Source organism: Paramacrobiotus metropolitanus, unplaced genomic scaffold, assembly GCF_019649055.1.
Source record: "Paramacrobiotus metropolitanus isolate TYO unplaced genomic scaffold, Prichtersi_v1.0 Parri_scaffold0000025, whole genome shotgun sequence".
NCBI lineage: Eukaryota > Metazoa > Tardigrada > Eutardigrada > Parachela > Macrobiotidae > Paramacrobiotus > Paramacrobiotus metropolitanus.
The window spans coordinates 700,973-719,380 of NW_026570245.1; the positions used below are offsets into that span (position 1 = coordinate 700,973).

Here is an 18,408-nt window from a genome sequence, read left to right on the forward strand (position 1 = left end):
TTGCTCGCGACTTTTCCTTCTTTTCATCTGACCCTTCGTCGACTTTAGGAACTGACCTTTCTGGCTCTTTTTCCTCCAGCACTTCTCCTAGTGACTTTTCGTTGTTCTCGACTGGTGGTCGTTCCTCACCATTATCGAGTGTTCTTTGGAGCGATGCCACTAGCGCCGCTGCTTTCGTCTCTTTCGGCGACATTTCAGCCTTTTTTGCTTCTGTTACTGGGATTCCTGCTTCTTGATCCCGAAACGCTTGGTTCAGTTCCTTTATCATCTGATATAGTTTAAATGCTGACCTTTCTTCGTCATCGTCTTCTTGAGCAGCGTTTATGCCGACATCCTTTTTTTTGTTTTTCTTCGGCGCCTGTGCCGTTTTCTTGCTCTTTAACTTCTTCGGCGCTTGTGCCGTTATCTTTGTCATCGCTTGTGCTTTTACCTTTTTCGGCGCTTACGCCGTGACCTTTGGGTTTTCTACTACCGATGAAAATGCAATTTGCCATCAACCCTTTGGTGACCCAGTCCTCGCTTGGTTTTTTTTCATACATGCACCAGGTATCGCCGCCTCGTTCAGGATACTTCGCTTCTTCTGGATCTGGTGCAAAGGTCATCTTTTTCTTTCCAGGATAACCGAACGGTCCTGGTGGTCGTCTTTTTCTTGTGACCCTAAGTTCAAGCACCTCACCCACTATCGTCGGAACCTCTTGCATAATTTTCGTCCATTGTTTGTTGAACGGTCTCAGGCTTCCTTTCGTCAGGCATTCCTGATACAGGCCGAATAGCTCATAGAATGACGTGCCAAGTCCTATTGGGAAAGTCACCACTCGTCCTTGATCTTTCCATAGGTAACTAACTCGGCATTGCCAAGAGAATTCGACTCTTTCTTCTTCCCATATTTCGTTTTCTTCCATAGCTCATCGCCGTTCCTGATCGAGCTTGGGTACTGGGTAAATGTAATGTGGATCACTTTTATCTGCTTTATCGAGAATGTAGTTGTCAACTTCTTGCTGCCAGTGATGGAGCCACCTTCCTCTTGAGATTATGTAGTTCTTAACTACCGACAACCATTTTCAATATCTTTGCCAGCGGTACATTGCTTTCGGCATCTATTCCATAGGAAGCGTCCTCATAATGACTTCGTTTCTATCCAATCGCCTTTTTTGAGACTTTCGAATGTGGCGTTGCATTTCGGCCATTCCGAAAGGTCATCTTGCTTTGCTTCTTGCAAGCACTGGATACATTTCTCTTGAGGTCGTACTGAAAGGTCATCTTGCCAATCATGGTCGCATGCCGTTGCTCTTTCTTCCGCCGTCCTTTTGGTTGGCTTCGATCGGACGCAAAGGTAATCTTCCTTCTCTGTCCAGTCGCGATTGCATTCAATCGGGATCACGCTGTGGTCTGATGACAATTCGATGACTTCGATTTCTTCATTTGCAGAGCGTGGTTCGAAAGTAACTTGAGAACTACGCTCTGGTTTATCTTTATGAGAGCGTGCGCCTCGACCTTTCAGCTGTTCTCTAGCCTTATCCTGTATTTCAGAAAACAGCGCCCGTTCGTCACTGTTCATCAGTCCAGCTTTTTTTCTGGGTTCTACCCTTTACTGGGATTAGCTTCGACAACTCCAGTCCTGGAACTAATGCATCTCTCTTGGTGATCAGTGCTTCAGCTTGCATAATCTTTATCTGTTTGATCGTCGGTGACTTTTTAGATTCTTTCGACTTTGGTGACCTTTCAATTTTTTTGACATTTCCTTTGCCCAGTTCCTCTAGTACTGGGTTTAGCCTTTCACCAGTTTTTTTTTACGTAGGCGCTGCACGGTTGAAACGGGAAGCCTAATATAACATATGGCAGACGTAGTCTGTCTATATATTATATTCGTATAGGATCCAACGTGTAACTGAAAGGTCAGGAAGATGCTGTCTGTTCTGAGCTTTTGCGTCTGCCTCCTATCCTCTAACGGAGAAAAGATGGAAAGTAAAGGGCACTAAAGGTTTGCTTCACTCCTGCCTGTTCAGTTGCCTATTCTCTGTCGGATTCCCTGTCTGCTGTACATCAGTACATGTGTCGCAAAGCTAGACGGTCGGTTTCCAACAGCAATCATACAATCGTAGGGCAGCAGGCTTGTATTCGTATTGTCCGACGACAGTATCAGCGGATGACTCACCTCAATCTCCATACTATATAGCTATCTGCGCTCAGAAAAAAATTATTGAACTGGAACACTTAACTGCTCGTTTCCCAGGACAAGAATGCTGTGTCCAGGATGAACAGTGCATGTAAAAATAACGTATTGCTATACATCAGAATAGTTCAGGCATTCCGAAATTCTACCCTAAAAAATCCACGTTGGAACTAGACAACTCGTACGCAGATGAACGCATGGTTCCGATGTTCGTGACAATTCGTGACAATTCCTCTACGGAGGAATTGTCACGAATGTGTTTTGTTGATTTCCTTTCGCTCCCTGTGCCTCTGGTACTGGGATAGACGTTTGCCCCGCTTGATTTCTTGGTTGACTTCCAAGTTCGGTGACTTTCCCTGCGTTAACTTTCGCAGTAGATTTCGGCTCATCTTTTTTTTCTTTATTTTCATCTTCATCGGCATCTTCGTCATCCGTTTCATTCCGTCTGTTAAGACAAACTTTTTCGCGAGGAAATCGAATCCGAACAGGACTTGAACGTCGTCTGACGCTGGTCTAACGTAGAATGAGTGTTGACTCGTTTTCTTCCTTAAGGTCAAAGGCGCTGCGCAGTAATGCGTTACTTCAAAACCTGACGTTCCACTGATTCCCTTGATCGCTGCTTTCCTTCCTGGCGGCAGCGGTATAGTTCGGAGGCCAATCTGCTCGCAGAACTGCTGACAGATCAGGGACGTCTCTGCGCCTGTATCTAACATTGTCATGACCTTTACGTCTCCCACTTTGACTTCATGGGTCAGTGCCTCAATTCGTTTAGGCGTATTTCCGTCGTCAAATTTCAGCACTCTGATTCTACAGTGAACTGGGATCGGAGACGTTGATCTTGGCTTCACGTTCCTTACTGGAGATAGTTTGTCGATCCTCTTCGGGACGTCAGGTCGTCCATCGAAGAATGCTCGGATCCTTTTTCCAGATGGTATGTCACGCGCTTGCCTCTTCGCAGCGTTATTTTTTTCCGTGACCTGTGGAACTTCACGCATTTGCCCCTTCGCTTGTGCGTTTTAGTTCATATTTTTTGAACTCAACCGGTCAGATCTTTTAGGAACATTTGCTTTTGCATCATAGAATTCTCGAATTACTTTTCCGGGTGGTAAGTCACACGCCTGCCCTTTTGCAGCGTTATTCTCATTTGTGACCTTTGATGCTTCGCACGTTCGCTCCTTTGCTTGTGCGTTTTCATGACCCTTCGTCACTTCTTTGATGATTTCATACTGTGACCTTTCGGTTTGTACGTCTTTGGACGGCTTTTCTCGCAGCTTCTCAATTATTTCTTGAGTGATGCGATCCGCGAGGGTCATCTTGCCATCTTGATCTTGCAACTCTTCTGGTGACCTTTCATAGACGGTCATCTTGTGATCGTTTTCCTTCATCCACCCTTTGACTTTCTTCGAGACTTCATTATTTGTCCAAGTTGGATCAACTTGGGATGACATTCCGTCAGTTCTCGGCGGTGATCTTTCGTTGTCATTCCGGAATGCTTGCCATAAGTCGTATGACCTTTCCTTCTGCGGAGTTTGCGCTAAGTCCGGTGACATTTTTTTTCGAGACATGAAAATCCGCCGTTTGGTGACCTCTGTATAGGCACTTTCTCCCCGTATTGCGGCGGTTATTCACCCTTCTCGTTCCGTTTTTGATATTGACGGTTGTCTTCGTTAAGTCGTCTTCTCTCTTACCAGTATTCTTTTACTTTCGGTTGTGAAGCTTTCACCGTTTCCTCAAGGTGCTTTTTCATCCACCAATCTCTTCTCTCTCTTTCCTTCCAATATTCTTCTCTGGGAATTGTCGCATCTTGTGGTGACCTTTGTGGTGGTGGGACTGGTTTTCACATACCATGCCGCCCTTGCGGTCTGTAAGCAACTTTTTGTCACTCCATCTTTTGCCGCAACTCATTTGCCGAATCGAGAGTCGTCCGAGTTTAGCTGTGCACTTTCTCTCACCTTCACTGCTTGCTGCGCCATTCGCAGGGTCAAGTTGCTTTCTTGACCTTTCGGTTCTACAGCGACTTCACCGTGACCTTTCTCTTTCAGTGACTGTCGAGTCTGTTGCACTGGCTTTTTCTCGTGACCTTTCACTTCTTCAGTTCACTCTTGAGGTGACTTTTTTGTCTCTTGCGCTCCTTGCGTTGTCACGGCACTTCCGTGACCTTTCTCAGCATCTCTTCTTTCTTGGAGTACTTTCTCTATATGCTCTCGAAATCTAGAGTGATGAACTTTGTCGTCTTCTTCTGCGGAGTTTTCAGCGCGCAACTTTGCCACGCTCCTTGAGAAGAATTTCTTTTTCCTTGTCGTTTCGCTCTCCGGTTGAGGCGGTGACCTTTCGGTCTGCTGTCCTTGCAGCGTTACGTTACTTTCGTGACCTTTCCTCACAGTTACTTTCTGGGGTGACCTTTGGGTCTGCTGCCCTTGCAGCGTCACGTTACTTTCGTGACCTCCTTGATTTGCAGCTACTTTCTGCTGTCCCAGATGAAGAGTTGAGGCCCTTCCGTCAACCCTGTTTCCCGTAGTCGCTTTCTGCGGTCACCTTTCGGTCAAATTCTTCCGTCCTTGCGGGAGTCTTTTGATAGTCTTGCCCTCACCTTTCTGAGCCCTTTCACTCCCTTTCGAGTTCCTTTCTCGAATTCTCGGATTTCTTTTCCGGATCCTTGCGTTACTTTCGCAACTTTTTTTTTGGGCCGTGGTCCTTCCCTGCGGCGAAGCACCTTGCTCTCCTATATCCGGTTTTTTTTGGTTCAGGGCGATCAGTAGGCTCACCGGCGCCCATTGACCTTGAACGTTTCCCTGGTTCACTCCACCAGTCGTAGTGCACCAGTCGTAGTGCTAACTTCAGCCGTGTGCTTCGTCAGCGAGCCCTTCCTCGCGCTCCTTCCACCTAGTCAATTAGACGGGAAAACTTCAGATTATCCTGGAGAAACACGTCTCTTGCTACCATATGAGGCACGAACCTGGCAAGGTTCTCGCCGTAGAATCGGAGTTGACGTAACTCCGTCTACCAGATCTGGCAATGCTATAACGTAACTCCGTCTACCAGATAGTAGATCTGGCAATGCTATAACGCCTACGCTATGGAAAAACGAAAAACAGACGTTACTGCTAGAACTTTATGACAACACTAATTTCGATAGAAATTCCTCGTGGGCAACTTCGCATTGCTGACTACAGCAAGCGCACGTAACCGTCACATTGTGCGCGATGCACACAGAACACCATGCGTTCGCCACGCGTAAGGCGGGCGCGCAACAAAACACAACAGACTGCCAAGCGAGGGTGTACGCATAGTGCGCCTGCGCTCATAGGGCTATGCTACCATTTCGTCCTCCATTGTAAAATGCGAGTCATGCTATCATTCGGCCGGTGAATATTTATAAAAACGTCAACTTAAAGTGGCCAAAATAATTATGAAAAAAAACAAAGTTTTTATTTCCGAATAAGCTCCCGTTTATCAGTATCCTTAGATGCGTGCATGTGTTCCATTGACGCTACAGTACATACGTGTACATATTTCTTAAAGGGCACGGAAACAATGGATTCCAGACAGACATTGCAACATTTGGATGAGATGTTGTATTTCCCTCAAGAATACGGTGCAACAGAGTGTAACGTGGCTAATACTGTCCTTATGAATCATGGCGATCAGAACTGGCATTTGGCATACATTCAAGATATCCATGAAGACAGTTTTCTGTTGAATTTCATAAGCAGCAGCACTACCGCTTCCTGGGTGAACTCGAAATACATTTGGCCTCATTATCTTATACCAAGCCAACCGTTGCACGACTCCGTTTTTGTGGCGGTACGCAATGAATTAAACGGACCTTTCGTATTCCGCCCAGCAAGGTTGGTGTTTACATCGCAAGGAGAAAGTTCATCTCACGACCGTTTGAAATTGCACCATGTACAGTTGGATGTGGCAGGGGAAGACGGGAAAACAGTAAGCCTTCGTCGTATAGTCCATCATTGGCAATTGGCAGAAAGCTTGCCTTATAACGAGCCGTCCTTTGCGACTCGCGTGTCACCACAAAGATACGCTAAATTTAAAATACAGTGGCCAGCAGCCGGGCCACAGGATGTGATCGGATGGGATATTTTGCGCTCCTGGATTCAGGACATGTATTTCCGTAATGCGATTACGGGACTGTGCCGATACTTTACACGAATAAATGCTAATAGCGCTATATTTATTATCTGGCTGACCCGCGATAACGAAAATGAGTTACACGAATGCCTTTCGAAAATCCGACGTTCTTTCCGGTATTCCAGCATATCTCGTAAGCCAGCGCAATGGGGCGAACTATCGGAACTTAACTTTTCAGGTACAGCGAACGACAATATAAACAATATACGAATAGGTTTCAGAAGCGAAAAACAAGGTGACTCAAAAGTTCGCGTTGTTACAGTACTACAATGGGCGTACATACCAAAGGAAGTTTCCCTATTTTGCCTCCCTGCCATTTGAAGTAATAGACATGTGAGCTATTTTTTGTTGTAGTAGTGATTGTGCAAACTACTGTAACTAGGGAAATAAGAATCAAAAGATTTAATCAAGAACTAGGAAAACGAAAATACGTAGAATAGCGAGTGCACTTATCCATTTCTCTCCACGGGTATTTTCAAGCTCATTCTTTTTATTGCTAATTCCGTACTGGTTGTAATTTCGACGGTAAATTAAAAGGATGATGTACAGATATTGTTCTTTAATATTACTGCGTTGACAGAATGGTTTGAAAATTTTACCGAGTAGAGCAAACATTTTGTTTCTTCAGGACGCCAGAATTATCAGTCTTTTTTCAGTCTTTCCTTTTTCTTTTTCAGTCTTCTTGCTGATGTGAATCCAGCGTTCTTTGCATCAGTAAAAAGTACATTTCATGAGCAGTCATGCGCATCTTAGACACCAATGACTTGAGAAAATATGGTTTATAAGAACGAAAACCGTTCCTTCCGGGAGATACAAAATAAGGAAACTTACGTTTGGTACACCCTTTGTATAACAACAGAGTACTGGTAATAAAACACCAAGTACTTGTACGGCTGTATCACAGCCAGTCATTGGAGTTCATTTTTAAGGCAACGAACGTTCACCAGGAGGAACATGTGGTGTGGGCTTACCAATCGAAATATTTCTGCAAATATTCTTCAATTTGGATGCGCAGTCGCACGTGAAAATCAAACGGTAAGTGCGGTATCTGTGATTCTTGATAATTCATTAGTTGACACTGACTGGTGAGGAATTTATATACCGGGGCCTTCGACGACCCGCGCGCTTCGGTGGCCCGCTCTGACTGTGACTCTGGTTTACGTCTTCTTCTGTTATGTTACCTTACATTATTTTATGTTTTCTTATATTTTCTTATTTTTTTTTGTCTTCTTTTGTTTTCGTAAGTATGTTTGTTATGTGACGTGCAGTCACGTACGTTTACAGTTGCGTTCACCGGTGAACAAGTGTCTATGCAATTGTTGTGAACTATCTTCACGTAGTTATCTTTGTCTAAAGACGTCTGTTTTCTCAGCGTTCTGCTGTAGTGGTGTTGGAGCGATTCAGTATCCATCATGAGCGTTTACAGATCATCAATGGGATTCGGCAGTATTCTCCGTTGCGTATAATGTAGGAGAAAAGTTTATTTATTATGCTTTTCTATTCTTTCTTACGTTTTTTATCTTCTCTTATGTGATCTTACGCTATTTTAAGTTATCTTATGTTTTTCCTTCTTATGTATTTTGGTAAGGTCATGGGTTGTTACGTTTTCTTATCTCACGTCATCTAATCTTATATTATGTGTAAAACCTAAAACAAGCCAAAATTAGAAAACATACGATAACATACGCAAACATAACAACACATAAAAGAAAATAGGAAGAAAAACACAAGATAACATAAAATAGCGTAAGATAAGTAACATACATAAAAGAAAACATAAGAAAACAATAAAAAAAATAAGAAAACATAAGAAAAAATATAAACATAAGAAAACAAGAAACTGCCCTTATAACCATATGCACTTGCAAAAAGGAATAAGGAAAGAATACACCGTGATCACAGACAAAGTACATGTACAATAAGTACAACAAGTCGCGCAGAGAAAAGCTATTCGAACTATTGTCAACTACGCCGAAGTGTCCACCACCGACTTGATGAAGCAATACGGGATTACGCCACTGTTTGAACGATGGAAACTTGGCTTTACAAAATTGGAAGGAAGTAACTTGGCTTTACAAAATTCTGCACCCGGAGAAGTTCCAAGTGCCGCATTACCTCACCGAAATTATCGTCGTAAAGCACGATTCCGAACCGTACAGCCTTCGAAGCGGAAACAAGACCTTCTTCGAAGGACGGGGAAGGACAAGGACGGTGAAGTCCACATTGGCGTGGAGGCTGAACAACGTTATGAGCCAGCTGACCAAGGCCGGAAACGACATTCTTAGTAGCAGTTCGCTTGCTGTTTTTCGTAATGCACTGAAGCATGTTAGCATTACTTGATTACTTTCCTTTTCTTAGTACTTGTCTTTGCATTAGTGGCATTTTCTCTAATTTCATCACGATGCCTATTATTAAGCCAGGTTTACATTCCAATGCTAGATTTCGATCCTAACTTTTAATGGGTTACCTGTCTGCCGTACAATAAACAATAAACACGCGGAATACACTGGAGTACGTACTACATAGCATACGATGATCGAAAAGATCCGATTTTGTATGTGGTGCGACATGGCCATTGGCCATTGCGTATTGGCCAGTAGATGTTTATGCATTCGGTTGGCGTAACCTTCGAACGGACACCATGAGCGACATGGGTTGTGACTTGTGAAGTTGTGAGTGCCGTATACAGAGCCACCGTGAATACATATGTGCATTTGGTGGTGCACGGGTGGTGATCGACGAACGGACATCGCACTTTAAACTAGCGCTGAACATAAAGGACCTTCGCTACGTTACGGTCGATAAATTATTGTGTTTTCCTATTGCTAAGAGTTTTTATAACCATATGACCTCGAAGAAGGTGCCCACAGCTTCGTCGTCAAAGTTGACATGGTTTCGGTTTCAATCTTTCGAGTTTGACCGAATGTTATTGTAAGAGGGCTCCGCAGAATTTATTGTGAGACAAGTTTATTCTACAGGGTGTGCACACTTTGGAACGCAATTTACGAGCGTTATGAAAATGGAAAGGCGGATATGACATTTCTTGTTGAAAACTTCCCCATCGCTTCATACAACTGGGATCGGAATGCATACCGTTTTGCCGTGTTGCTTGACAGAACCATTAGCAAACGCATCAAAGTTATATCACTAATAACCAATGCAAACTCAAGAGCCACCGTAGGACTAGCTGGTCATGTGGATTTGTTAATTGCCGCAATGAAGATAAGAAATATCAATAATTATCTCATTTGCATTAAGGATCGGGAAATTGCCATCCCTCAAGATGTAACGCTCTACGAACATCCTTCCGGCATTTTTGCGGATTTCTTCGCTAAAGCGGGAACTATCGCGAAAATCCAGTGCGTGCAGTATATGCCTACTGACGTGGATCGTTATCGCCTGATATCTGACACGTCCACCGTTTACAGAGACGGTCAGTGTTTGATGCGGACCCTGAGTACATTAATTTTGACCCAAGAGGAAATGACAGCGGTGGCGTCGAAATACTCGTTGCCAATTACACTCAAAACAGTCGCTTCGAAAAGCCCCGATTGGACATATCTCATGCGTCTACCCGACTCGGAATGAATTTGAAAACAAACCAGCTTGACAATGGTGGACTTGAGAAACCTTTTTCATGTACAGTAACTTTTCAACAATTTGTTTCTGCAATACGAGGACGCACTAACCAGGCCCCGTCACCGGCTATAATTTCAGAAAAATTTGATCTTTTGCAGAAAGATAGAGGAACACTAGCAAAAACAAAAAAATCATTTTCAGCTGCTGTGATCAATGGAGGTGGCGTGGCCAGAAAAAAATTTGAAACTAAATTTCACACTGCTGTAGTCTATGGGAACTATCGCCTGTGCTGAATGTAGTATTATACCGCTAATACCGAACAATCTGTACGAGGTCAGTTTAACTTTAAATAATCGTTTACCGTTTCTGGAGGTGATACAGTTTACATTACGTTTTTCAGCAGAAATTGGATGTGCTTTGTGTTAGCAATTTTTCAATCATTACGAGATCGAAGTTGCACGCGCGCACCGATCTCTCTCGGCAGAAACAAGCTGAAGCGCGGGCTGCGTACCATCTGCAAACCCGTTTCACAAGCGGCTGGATTGTTAAACTTATGTATGCTCAAGTATTTAAGAAATACATAAAAATTTTGAGAAAAGCATTTCAGGTTAAACTGGCCTCGCACAGGTTGTTGTGGAACGTTAAAACGTATGACGCAGCAGCGTAGAATTTACTTTTAGTTTTTTTTCTGGCCACGCCCATTGATCACAGCAGCTGAAAATAATTTTTTTGTTTTTGCTAGTGTTCCTATATCTTTCTGCAAAAGATCAAGTTTTTCTGAATTTATAGCCGTGACGAGGTTCTGGTAATGTCACGGCGTAATAATAAATAGGAATATTTATTAGTACTCGCTAGGTCGCTGACTAATCTGATCAGCGAACCAAAGCATACGGCTAAAACACGGTTGCTATGTGAAAGGTCACATGCACATCTGACACCTCCCCCAGTGGGGAAAACCCACTCAGCCAAAAACATCCAGAAAATATTAAAGAAAAATTATTTCCCGAATTTCGGATCCATAATCAGTCGATCGGGATTCTTAATCTCTCGTCCGCTTTTTCGAATTTCCGGCTGTGGTTGCTGCTGAGTAGTGGTGTCACTTTTAGCGACGCGCGTCTTCGGCGGTTTGGATTTTGCCGTAGGCGGAACTGCTGAGCTCGCCAGCGGTTTTTCGGATTTTGCAGCGGCAGTTTCTGGCACTGCCGTCGGAAGCTCCTTCGTTGGTTCCTGTTCCAACTTCTCAGGTTGATCGTCAGGAATTGCAGGCGCATGGGCTAATGCGACAGGCGGTGCGCTCGGTGCTTCGGGTACATGAGGTACAGTCGGTGCAGTCGGTGTACCGTGCATTTTCGGTGCATGGGGGGCTGCCGGTATTGCGCGCTCATCCGGATGCAGCCAATGTCGCGGCCGCATCTGATTTTCATGTCTGCGCAGTTCAGTTTCGTTAACCAGCACAATCCATATGCGCGAACCTTCCCGCTTGACCAGCTGGCCTCTTTGCCAGTCGACTGTCCGACTCGGACGGTAGTCGCGCACCATCACGTAGTCACCGGCCTGGAAATGCTTCGCCTTTGTTCGCTTGTCGAAATTCTGCTGGTAGCGCCGCCGGTTGCTTTCCGTCGTGGTCAGCATGACCGGCACCAGCAAGTCCAGCTGGGAACGCAGCTTCCGGCCAAGGAAGAGTTCTGCGGGTGACTTCCCTGTCGTTGCGTGGGGGGCGCTCCGGTACCGGAAAAGGAATTCTCGGAGCGCTGCCGACAGCGACTTCCGGTCCGCCATTAGCTTCGTGATTCCATCCTTGAACGTTTGAACGGAACGTTCAGCCTGGCCGTTCGATTGTGGATGGCCGGGTGGTGTTCGCAGGTGTCGGATGCCGTGTTCCGCGCAGAAGTCGGCGAACTCCTGCGACGTGAACTGGGTGCCGTTGTCCGTCACCATTTCGGTACACGCACCGTAACGGCTAAACAGGCTCCGTAGCGCTTCCAGAACACCGTCGGAAGTGGCGTGCTTCATCTGCACTACCTCCGGCCACTTCGACATGGCATCCACGATGAGCAGGAGCATTGTCCCGTGGAATGGACCGGCGAAATCCATGTGGAGCCGTTTCCATGGCGCATCGGGAACTTCCCACTGCGACAATGGTACCTTGGCGGTTTCCTTTGCTTGCTCGGAGCAAATGCGACACTCTTTGGACATGCGCTCAATGTCCGCATCCATGCGTGGCCACCAACAGTATCCCCGGGCTTCACCCTTCATCTTCCCCGCGCCCATGTGGGCGGCATGCAGGTAGTCGAGGATCCTCCTGTCGGTGTTTTGCTGGTATGACTGTCCGAGAGCCCCAGGAGATGCAGTCATTTACCACCACCAGCTCGTGTTCGAGTCGTTTGTACGGACGCAGGTGTTCTTCGACAGAGGCAGGCCAGCCAGTCATGACGTACTCGAACACTCTGGACAATTCCGGGTCGTGGGCGGTCTCCAGTGCAATGGCTTCCACTGCCACGGGGAAACGGGATACGTTATCCAGGTGGATTGCGTTCACCACGCTGTCCATCCCCAGCCCGTACAGTCCGTCCAGCTCCGCGAATGCAGCGGTAGGCGGCTGAGGCCGTCCGCCTGGCCGAAGTCCTCCGTCCGGCGGTACTCGATGCTGAAGGAGTACCCCATCAGCATGAGCGCCCATCGCTGCAACCGGTTTGCTGTCACCACTGGAACTCCTTTCTTGGTATGAAAACGCTCAGAAGCGGCTTGTGGTCAGTACACAGAGTAAACTCGCGCCCGGTGATGTACTGATGGAACTTCCGGCAGCCGAAGACGAGAGCCAGGGCTTCCTTTTCTATTTGTCCGTAGTTCTTCTCGGCCGCTGTCAGAGTCCTGGACGCATGGGCAATCGGGCGTTCTGTTCCGTCCGGGAAGCGGTGGCAAATCACGGCACCGACGCCATACTGGGACGCGTCCGCGGCCAGGACCAATGGCATCCGCGGGTCATAGTGGACCAGGAAGGTCGCGCGGACAATTTGGTCCTTCAGGGACAGGAACTGGGTTTCGCAGTCCTTGGACCAAGACCAGGGAACTCCGGTCTTCAGGAGGGCGTGGAACGGGGCGCACTTTCCGGAAAGGTCGCGGACGAACTTCCCGTAGTGGTTGACCACTCCCAGAAACGCGCGGAGCTCACTGATATTGGTCGGACGGGCCATTTGTCGGAGAGCCTTCACTCGGTCCTGGGAGATGTGGCGACCTTGGTGGTCCTCCACGAACCCCAGGTACTCCACGGAGTCCTGCAGGAAGTGGCACTTGCTCCGTTTGAGCGTGAACCCGTGCTCCTCTAGACGCTGGAGGACCTTCTCCAGGTTCCTCAGGTGCTCCTCTTCGGTCGCCCCGGTGACAATGATGTCATCCAGATAGATGGCCACGCCCTCACAGCCTTGGACGACGCTTTCCATTATCTGTTGAAAGATACTGAGGCCGCACGCCACGCCAAAGGGAAGGCGGTTGTATCGGAACAACCCCTTGTGGGTATTGATTACCACCAGTTTCTTGCTGTCGTCGTCCAGCTCGACCTGGGCGTACGCCTCCGCCAGGTCGAGGGTTGTGAATTTCCGACCGCCATTGAGCTTGGCGAAAAGCTCGTCTGGTGTCGGCAGCGGATACTGCTGGACATCCAGGGCGTCATTCAGGCCCGTGCTGAGGTCGGCACAGGTGCGTATGTCTCCCGCCCGCTTCTGCGCGGTCACCACCGGAGCTGCCCAGTCCGCTCGTTTTACCGGAGTCAGAATCCCTCTCTCCACCAGGCGGTCCAGGTCGCGCTCGAGGGCTTCCCGGAACGCAAACGGGACTGGCCGCGCCTTTCGGAATACCGGTGTGGCTCCGGGTTTCAGGTGCAGATGGGCTTTGTAGTGCCGACAATGGCCGAGCTCTTCGCAGAACACGGCGCTGTGCTTTGCCAGCAGCTCCTCCACCGTGATTCCGGGGACGGCAGACACGGAGGCCGACTGGAGATCTCGCAGGCTCAGTCGGCTCAGGTCGAGGGCCCGGATCCAGTCTCTCCCCAGCACGTTGCCGCCGCTGGCCACGACGATAACGGGTAGCGCTTTGCTGTTCCGACCGTGCGTCACGTCTACTGTCACGGTCCCAGTGACCTTTAGGGCGTGGCCCGTGAAGCTTCGCAGGAGGGACGTGTATGGCGAAAGCTTCGGTGATCCCACAGACCTCCACGTGCCAGCAGTCACAATAGTGACACTGGAGCCTGTATCCAGGACCGGTGATACAAGCTGAACACCGTTCAGCTTGAGCGGCACGTGGATGGATCGCCCGGCTGCTGCTTCGACAGAGAGCACATCCAGCTCCTCCTCCACGAGAAAGGTGCCGCGTCCACCCCGTCCGCGTTGCGTCTGCTTCGCGCTTCTGCACACCTTCGCAATATGGCACTTTCTTCCACAGTTTTTACAAGCCAGCTCCTTTGCCCAGCACTCTGCTCGGACATGTTGACTGGAGCCGCAGCCATCGCACACGCTTCCGGTACCTCCACCAGTTGCGGGCTGCCTGTCGGGACCGGCGCCGCGCCGCTGCTGTCCGCCTCGGCCGCCGCCGCGGTTTCTTCCTCGTGCGCCGCCACCACGGCGTGCATTGTCCACGCGAGCCACATCAGGCGCCGTACTCTGCTCGGACATGTTGACTGGAGCCGCAGCCATCGCACACGCTTCCGGTACCTCCACCAGTTGCGGGCTGCCTGTCGGGACCGGCGCCGCGCCGCTGCTGTCCGCCTCGGCCGCCGCCGCGGTTTCTTCCTCGTGCGCCGCCACCACGGCGTGCATTGTCCACGCGAGCCACATCAGGCGCCGTACTGCCCTTCTTGTTGCTCCTCCGGAGCTCGTACTCCTCGCAGATCTCCAGAGCCTTCTCCAGAGTGGCGTATGTCTGGGATTGCAGGTGTTGGCGTGTAGCGTCGCTTGCGATTCCGTTCAGAAAGGTCGCCGACATATTCTTCTCAAGTACGTCAGCTGGGAAACCGCAGGGAAATGCCTTTCGCCGCAGGCGATTTGAAAAATCCAGCAAGGTCTCGCCGGACTCTTGCTGCAGCTTGAAGTAGTTCGCCCATTCGGTGGCGGCGTGCGTTTTCTTCACGTAGGCATGCTCGAGCTTGTCCACCAGCTGCGCAATTGTGAAATTATCGGGATCAGTAGGCAAACACATGGAGAAAAGCATTTCCCCCGCATCGATCCCGAGTGAATCCAGCAGCGAACGCTTCTGGTCTTCCAGGTCATTAATTTTCCGTAGCTTCACGTAATTCCTGTATTGGAATTGCCACCACCGCCATGTCATCTTCGCGGGTTCAAACTTGATCAGTCCGGATCCAGTCTTCTCGCTGGACGTCGTGGGGGCTGATGGCGAAGTAGGCGATGCGGGCGTTGTCGACGTCGGGGTCGACATTGTGTGTGTAGGGAATCAGACCGCGTGAGGTCGTGTGGCCTTCACGCCAGTTTGTCACGGCGTAATAATAAATAGGAATATTTATTAGTATTCGCTAGGTCGCTGACTAATCTGAAAACATACGGCTAAAACACGGTTGCTATGTGAAAGGTCACATGCACATCTGACAGGTAAGTTAGCTTGATGCACACGAGAAAGCTTAACATACCTTGAGACTGAAGAGCCTTAACCGTGCAGGTGCAACACGGCCAGCCTCCTGGGATGGCGGCCCGCTTCATCACGCACAATGGTTGAAACTGCCGTTATACATGTAAACTTCAGCTGATTTCATCGTACGCTCTGTCTACGAGAGACGTAAATGGCTGGAACTTGTCTTATTGTCATAGTCATACATTACGATTTGTTTGATATCAAAACCATTGTAATTTTTTTCTCATTCTTTTGAGATGTCGCCTAGATGGTTTCCATTCGAAAAGTGCACAGCGTTAGTGTTACATTTTAGAATTTAGCATACAAGTCTATGGAGAAAATAACAGTCGAAGTTTCAACGGCAGTTTTCAAGCATTTTGCGTGATAGAGCGGGCTGCCATCCCAGGCGGCTGGCCGTGTTGCACAGTCACGGTTACGGCTCTCGAGGAAAAAAATACAACCTTTATTGGAATTTCGTCCCTATTCGTAGTACACATCAGACTGGGTTGGGTTCCTACATCTGCAGGATGGACAGGCCGATTTTGTAACGAGAAGTAAAGAATACTACATATAAATTTTTTTTTATTTACGTCTTTGCTCGTTTTTGATTAATAATAAGTCAAAGTCTCCCGGTTCACTAAAAACCTGCTACCTATCTACTGTTGAAGACATAATTATAACATTTACTGTTAATTAAGGTTAGGTGTAAATAATTTTTATTAAACAAAAAGTTGTGATAAAGGAAAATATGTATGTATGTATGTATGTTAAGCTTTCTCGTGTGCAGCGAGCTAACTTAGTGCATCCTCGTAAATATATGAGACTTCGAGATTTATAACGATGCGAAAGCTGCTTTGTCGTGCGACTTGCGATTCGAAAGCTGTACTCACTTTTTCAGATGAACAAGATTGCAGAAGAAACCTACCTCGGACTTCTAAAACGGAACAAGGAAAAGAAATTCCGAATGTCATATTCTCGTGGTAGATGGGGACAGAGTTTTGCGTGACCTTTGCGTATTCAATTGTTTGAATGCGCATACCTGTCGCTATCTTATTCTATTATGATATTATTATTTTTGATCTTGAAATTTTTGTTGCGCTTCGACCCGTGTTCCGGACTCGCAGCACGTACTCGTACTGCATGTATCAATTTTGCGATTTATTGCATGGATCAATGCTGTCAACATTCGTCACAATTTTGTTTTTCTTATCTGCAAATGAGTTCTAGCAACGAACTGAACGCTTTATTGACGCCATCTTAAAACTAAAAAAATGCACTATTGCGTGCATTGGTAGACCGGAGCGCAGCGTTATGGGTTAGAGGTAGTTTTTTAAAGCATAAGGAGTTGATGATTAGTCGTTGCGTACTTATCAGCCCACTACTGGTAGTGGTAAACGAGGTGTTACTGGTGGTTTGGTAATGGGACTGGCTATGGTTATGGTACCGTAGCGGTAACGTAACTACACAATTTTCTTATTAGCCCAACCAGTAGCGACAGCTATGCAGTATGCCCGTATTAACAGGCGTACCGTAAACCACACCCCTAAATTGTGCCAATCACAGGCGTGTAACATTTTGGTTACAGTTTCCCATAAACCGTTCAAAAACAAGCCGTATATAGAAACACTTCGTGGCATCTATTCGCGGAAATAGTTCCGTCGGTCGTGATATATATATCGAGAATACACGAGACTTTCTATAGTCTATAATATACGGCTTGTTTCTGAACAGTGTACGGGAGTCAGTAACCAAATTGTGACACGCACCTATTTTGCAACAATTTTGGAGGGTAGTTAAGTACTATACAATGTACGACGAAAGCATACTATTTACAAGCAGTCCATTCTTATTTCTTGAATTTATTGTCGATTTTGTTTGCCATACTGCTGGGCCGCTGGCAAAATTTTGCCAGCTGTCTGGCAGCAACGTAGCTGAAGTACGCGTGCGGTGGGCCATGGAGCACGCTGCCGAAATAAAAATCTTCAAAAATTCGTAATTTTGTAAATTTTAGTGCTAAATTCTTTTGTATAAGTTTAAAAAATACAAAATAACGCATATCGTTAGGCAAGACAACTGATTGTCAGTTTTTATTTTCGGGTTATTCACTGTGAGCCTTTGCTGTTAACATAAGTACCTGTCTATGGAAGACTCATTCGAGATTTCTCTTAGGCGGCTATGCTAAGCACGTATGCTCTGAGTGCCAAACCTTGAGACCAAACCAGAAAATCAGTTATTCTTCCTAATAGTATATATTATTTTATATTTTTCAAGCGTATATAAAAAAATTCAGCACGAAAAATAACAAAGTTAAGAATTTTTGAAGATTTTCATTCCAGCAGCGTGCTGCTGGAATGAGAAGGTGATCATTTTAGCACCCATTTCCTGCCCGAAATATTGAAATTAGCCCCTTAGGTGTGGATTGAACCAAAATTAAAAAAATTGATATTTCGAAAAAACCTGTTAACAGGTGCACGTAACTGATGCAATCGCAAACTGGCGACGGTTTAATGCAGTTTCTCACGGCAGGTTGTTTCTCTCGGACTTGCAAGATAACTCCTACTCTTGTGGCTCGATCAGTCATTGTTTAAAACAAACCAACTTCAAAAATTTAGAACATGCTGCTTTCTGTGACAACTTTTGTCACTGCCAAGAAATTTCAATTCATGCGGAATCACGCTTATGAGACGTTTAAGTTCATTTTGAGTAAGTGATAAGAATGCTAAGTCGATTTTGTACGTTTCACTCCACAGCCGCCGCCTTCAGTTTCTGTGGTGCTCGGGAACCGGCAATCAGAATTTTCCCTTGACCGGTTTCAAATGAAAAGGCAAATTCTAAATTAGAAAATTTGCTAAATTTCTGATCCTGTATCTTTGTGCATCTGTGCGGTAAATGTT

General features: G+C 46.8%; 1 protein-coding gene across 5 annotated transcripts in view; it reads left to right on the plus strand.

Moving 5' to 3' along the window:
* The window catches only part of LOC129587487 (uncharacterized), a 34,149-nt gene extending 17,450 nt beyond the window's left edge, over nucleotides 1–16,699 (plus strand). For 4 of the 5 annotated variants that reach the window (XR_008690372.1, XR_008690374.1, XR_008690373.1 and 1 more), the window contains 4 exons: nucleotides 5,696–6,497; nucleotides 7,249–7,354; nucleotides 9,298–9,958; nucleotides 16,413–16,699. Coding sequence is in view for 1 of the 5 variants with exons in the window: in XM_055481268.1 (XP_055337243.1) it covers nucleotides 5,708–6,497; nucleotides 7,249–7,354; nucleotides 9,298–9,752; nucleotides 16,413–16,498 (1,437 nt within the window). In the remaining 4 variants the exon portion in view is untranslated. The remainder of the gene's footprint in view (nucleotides 1–5,695; nucleotides 6,498–7,248; nucleotides 7,355–9,297; nucleotides 9,959–16,412) is intronic. The other variant, XM_055481268.1, reaches the window with a different exon arrangement.
* The last annotated feature ends 1,709 nt before the right edge of the window (nucleotides 16,700–18,408 follow it).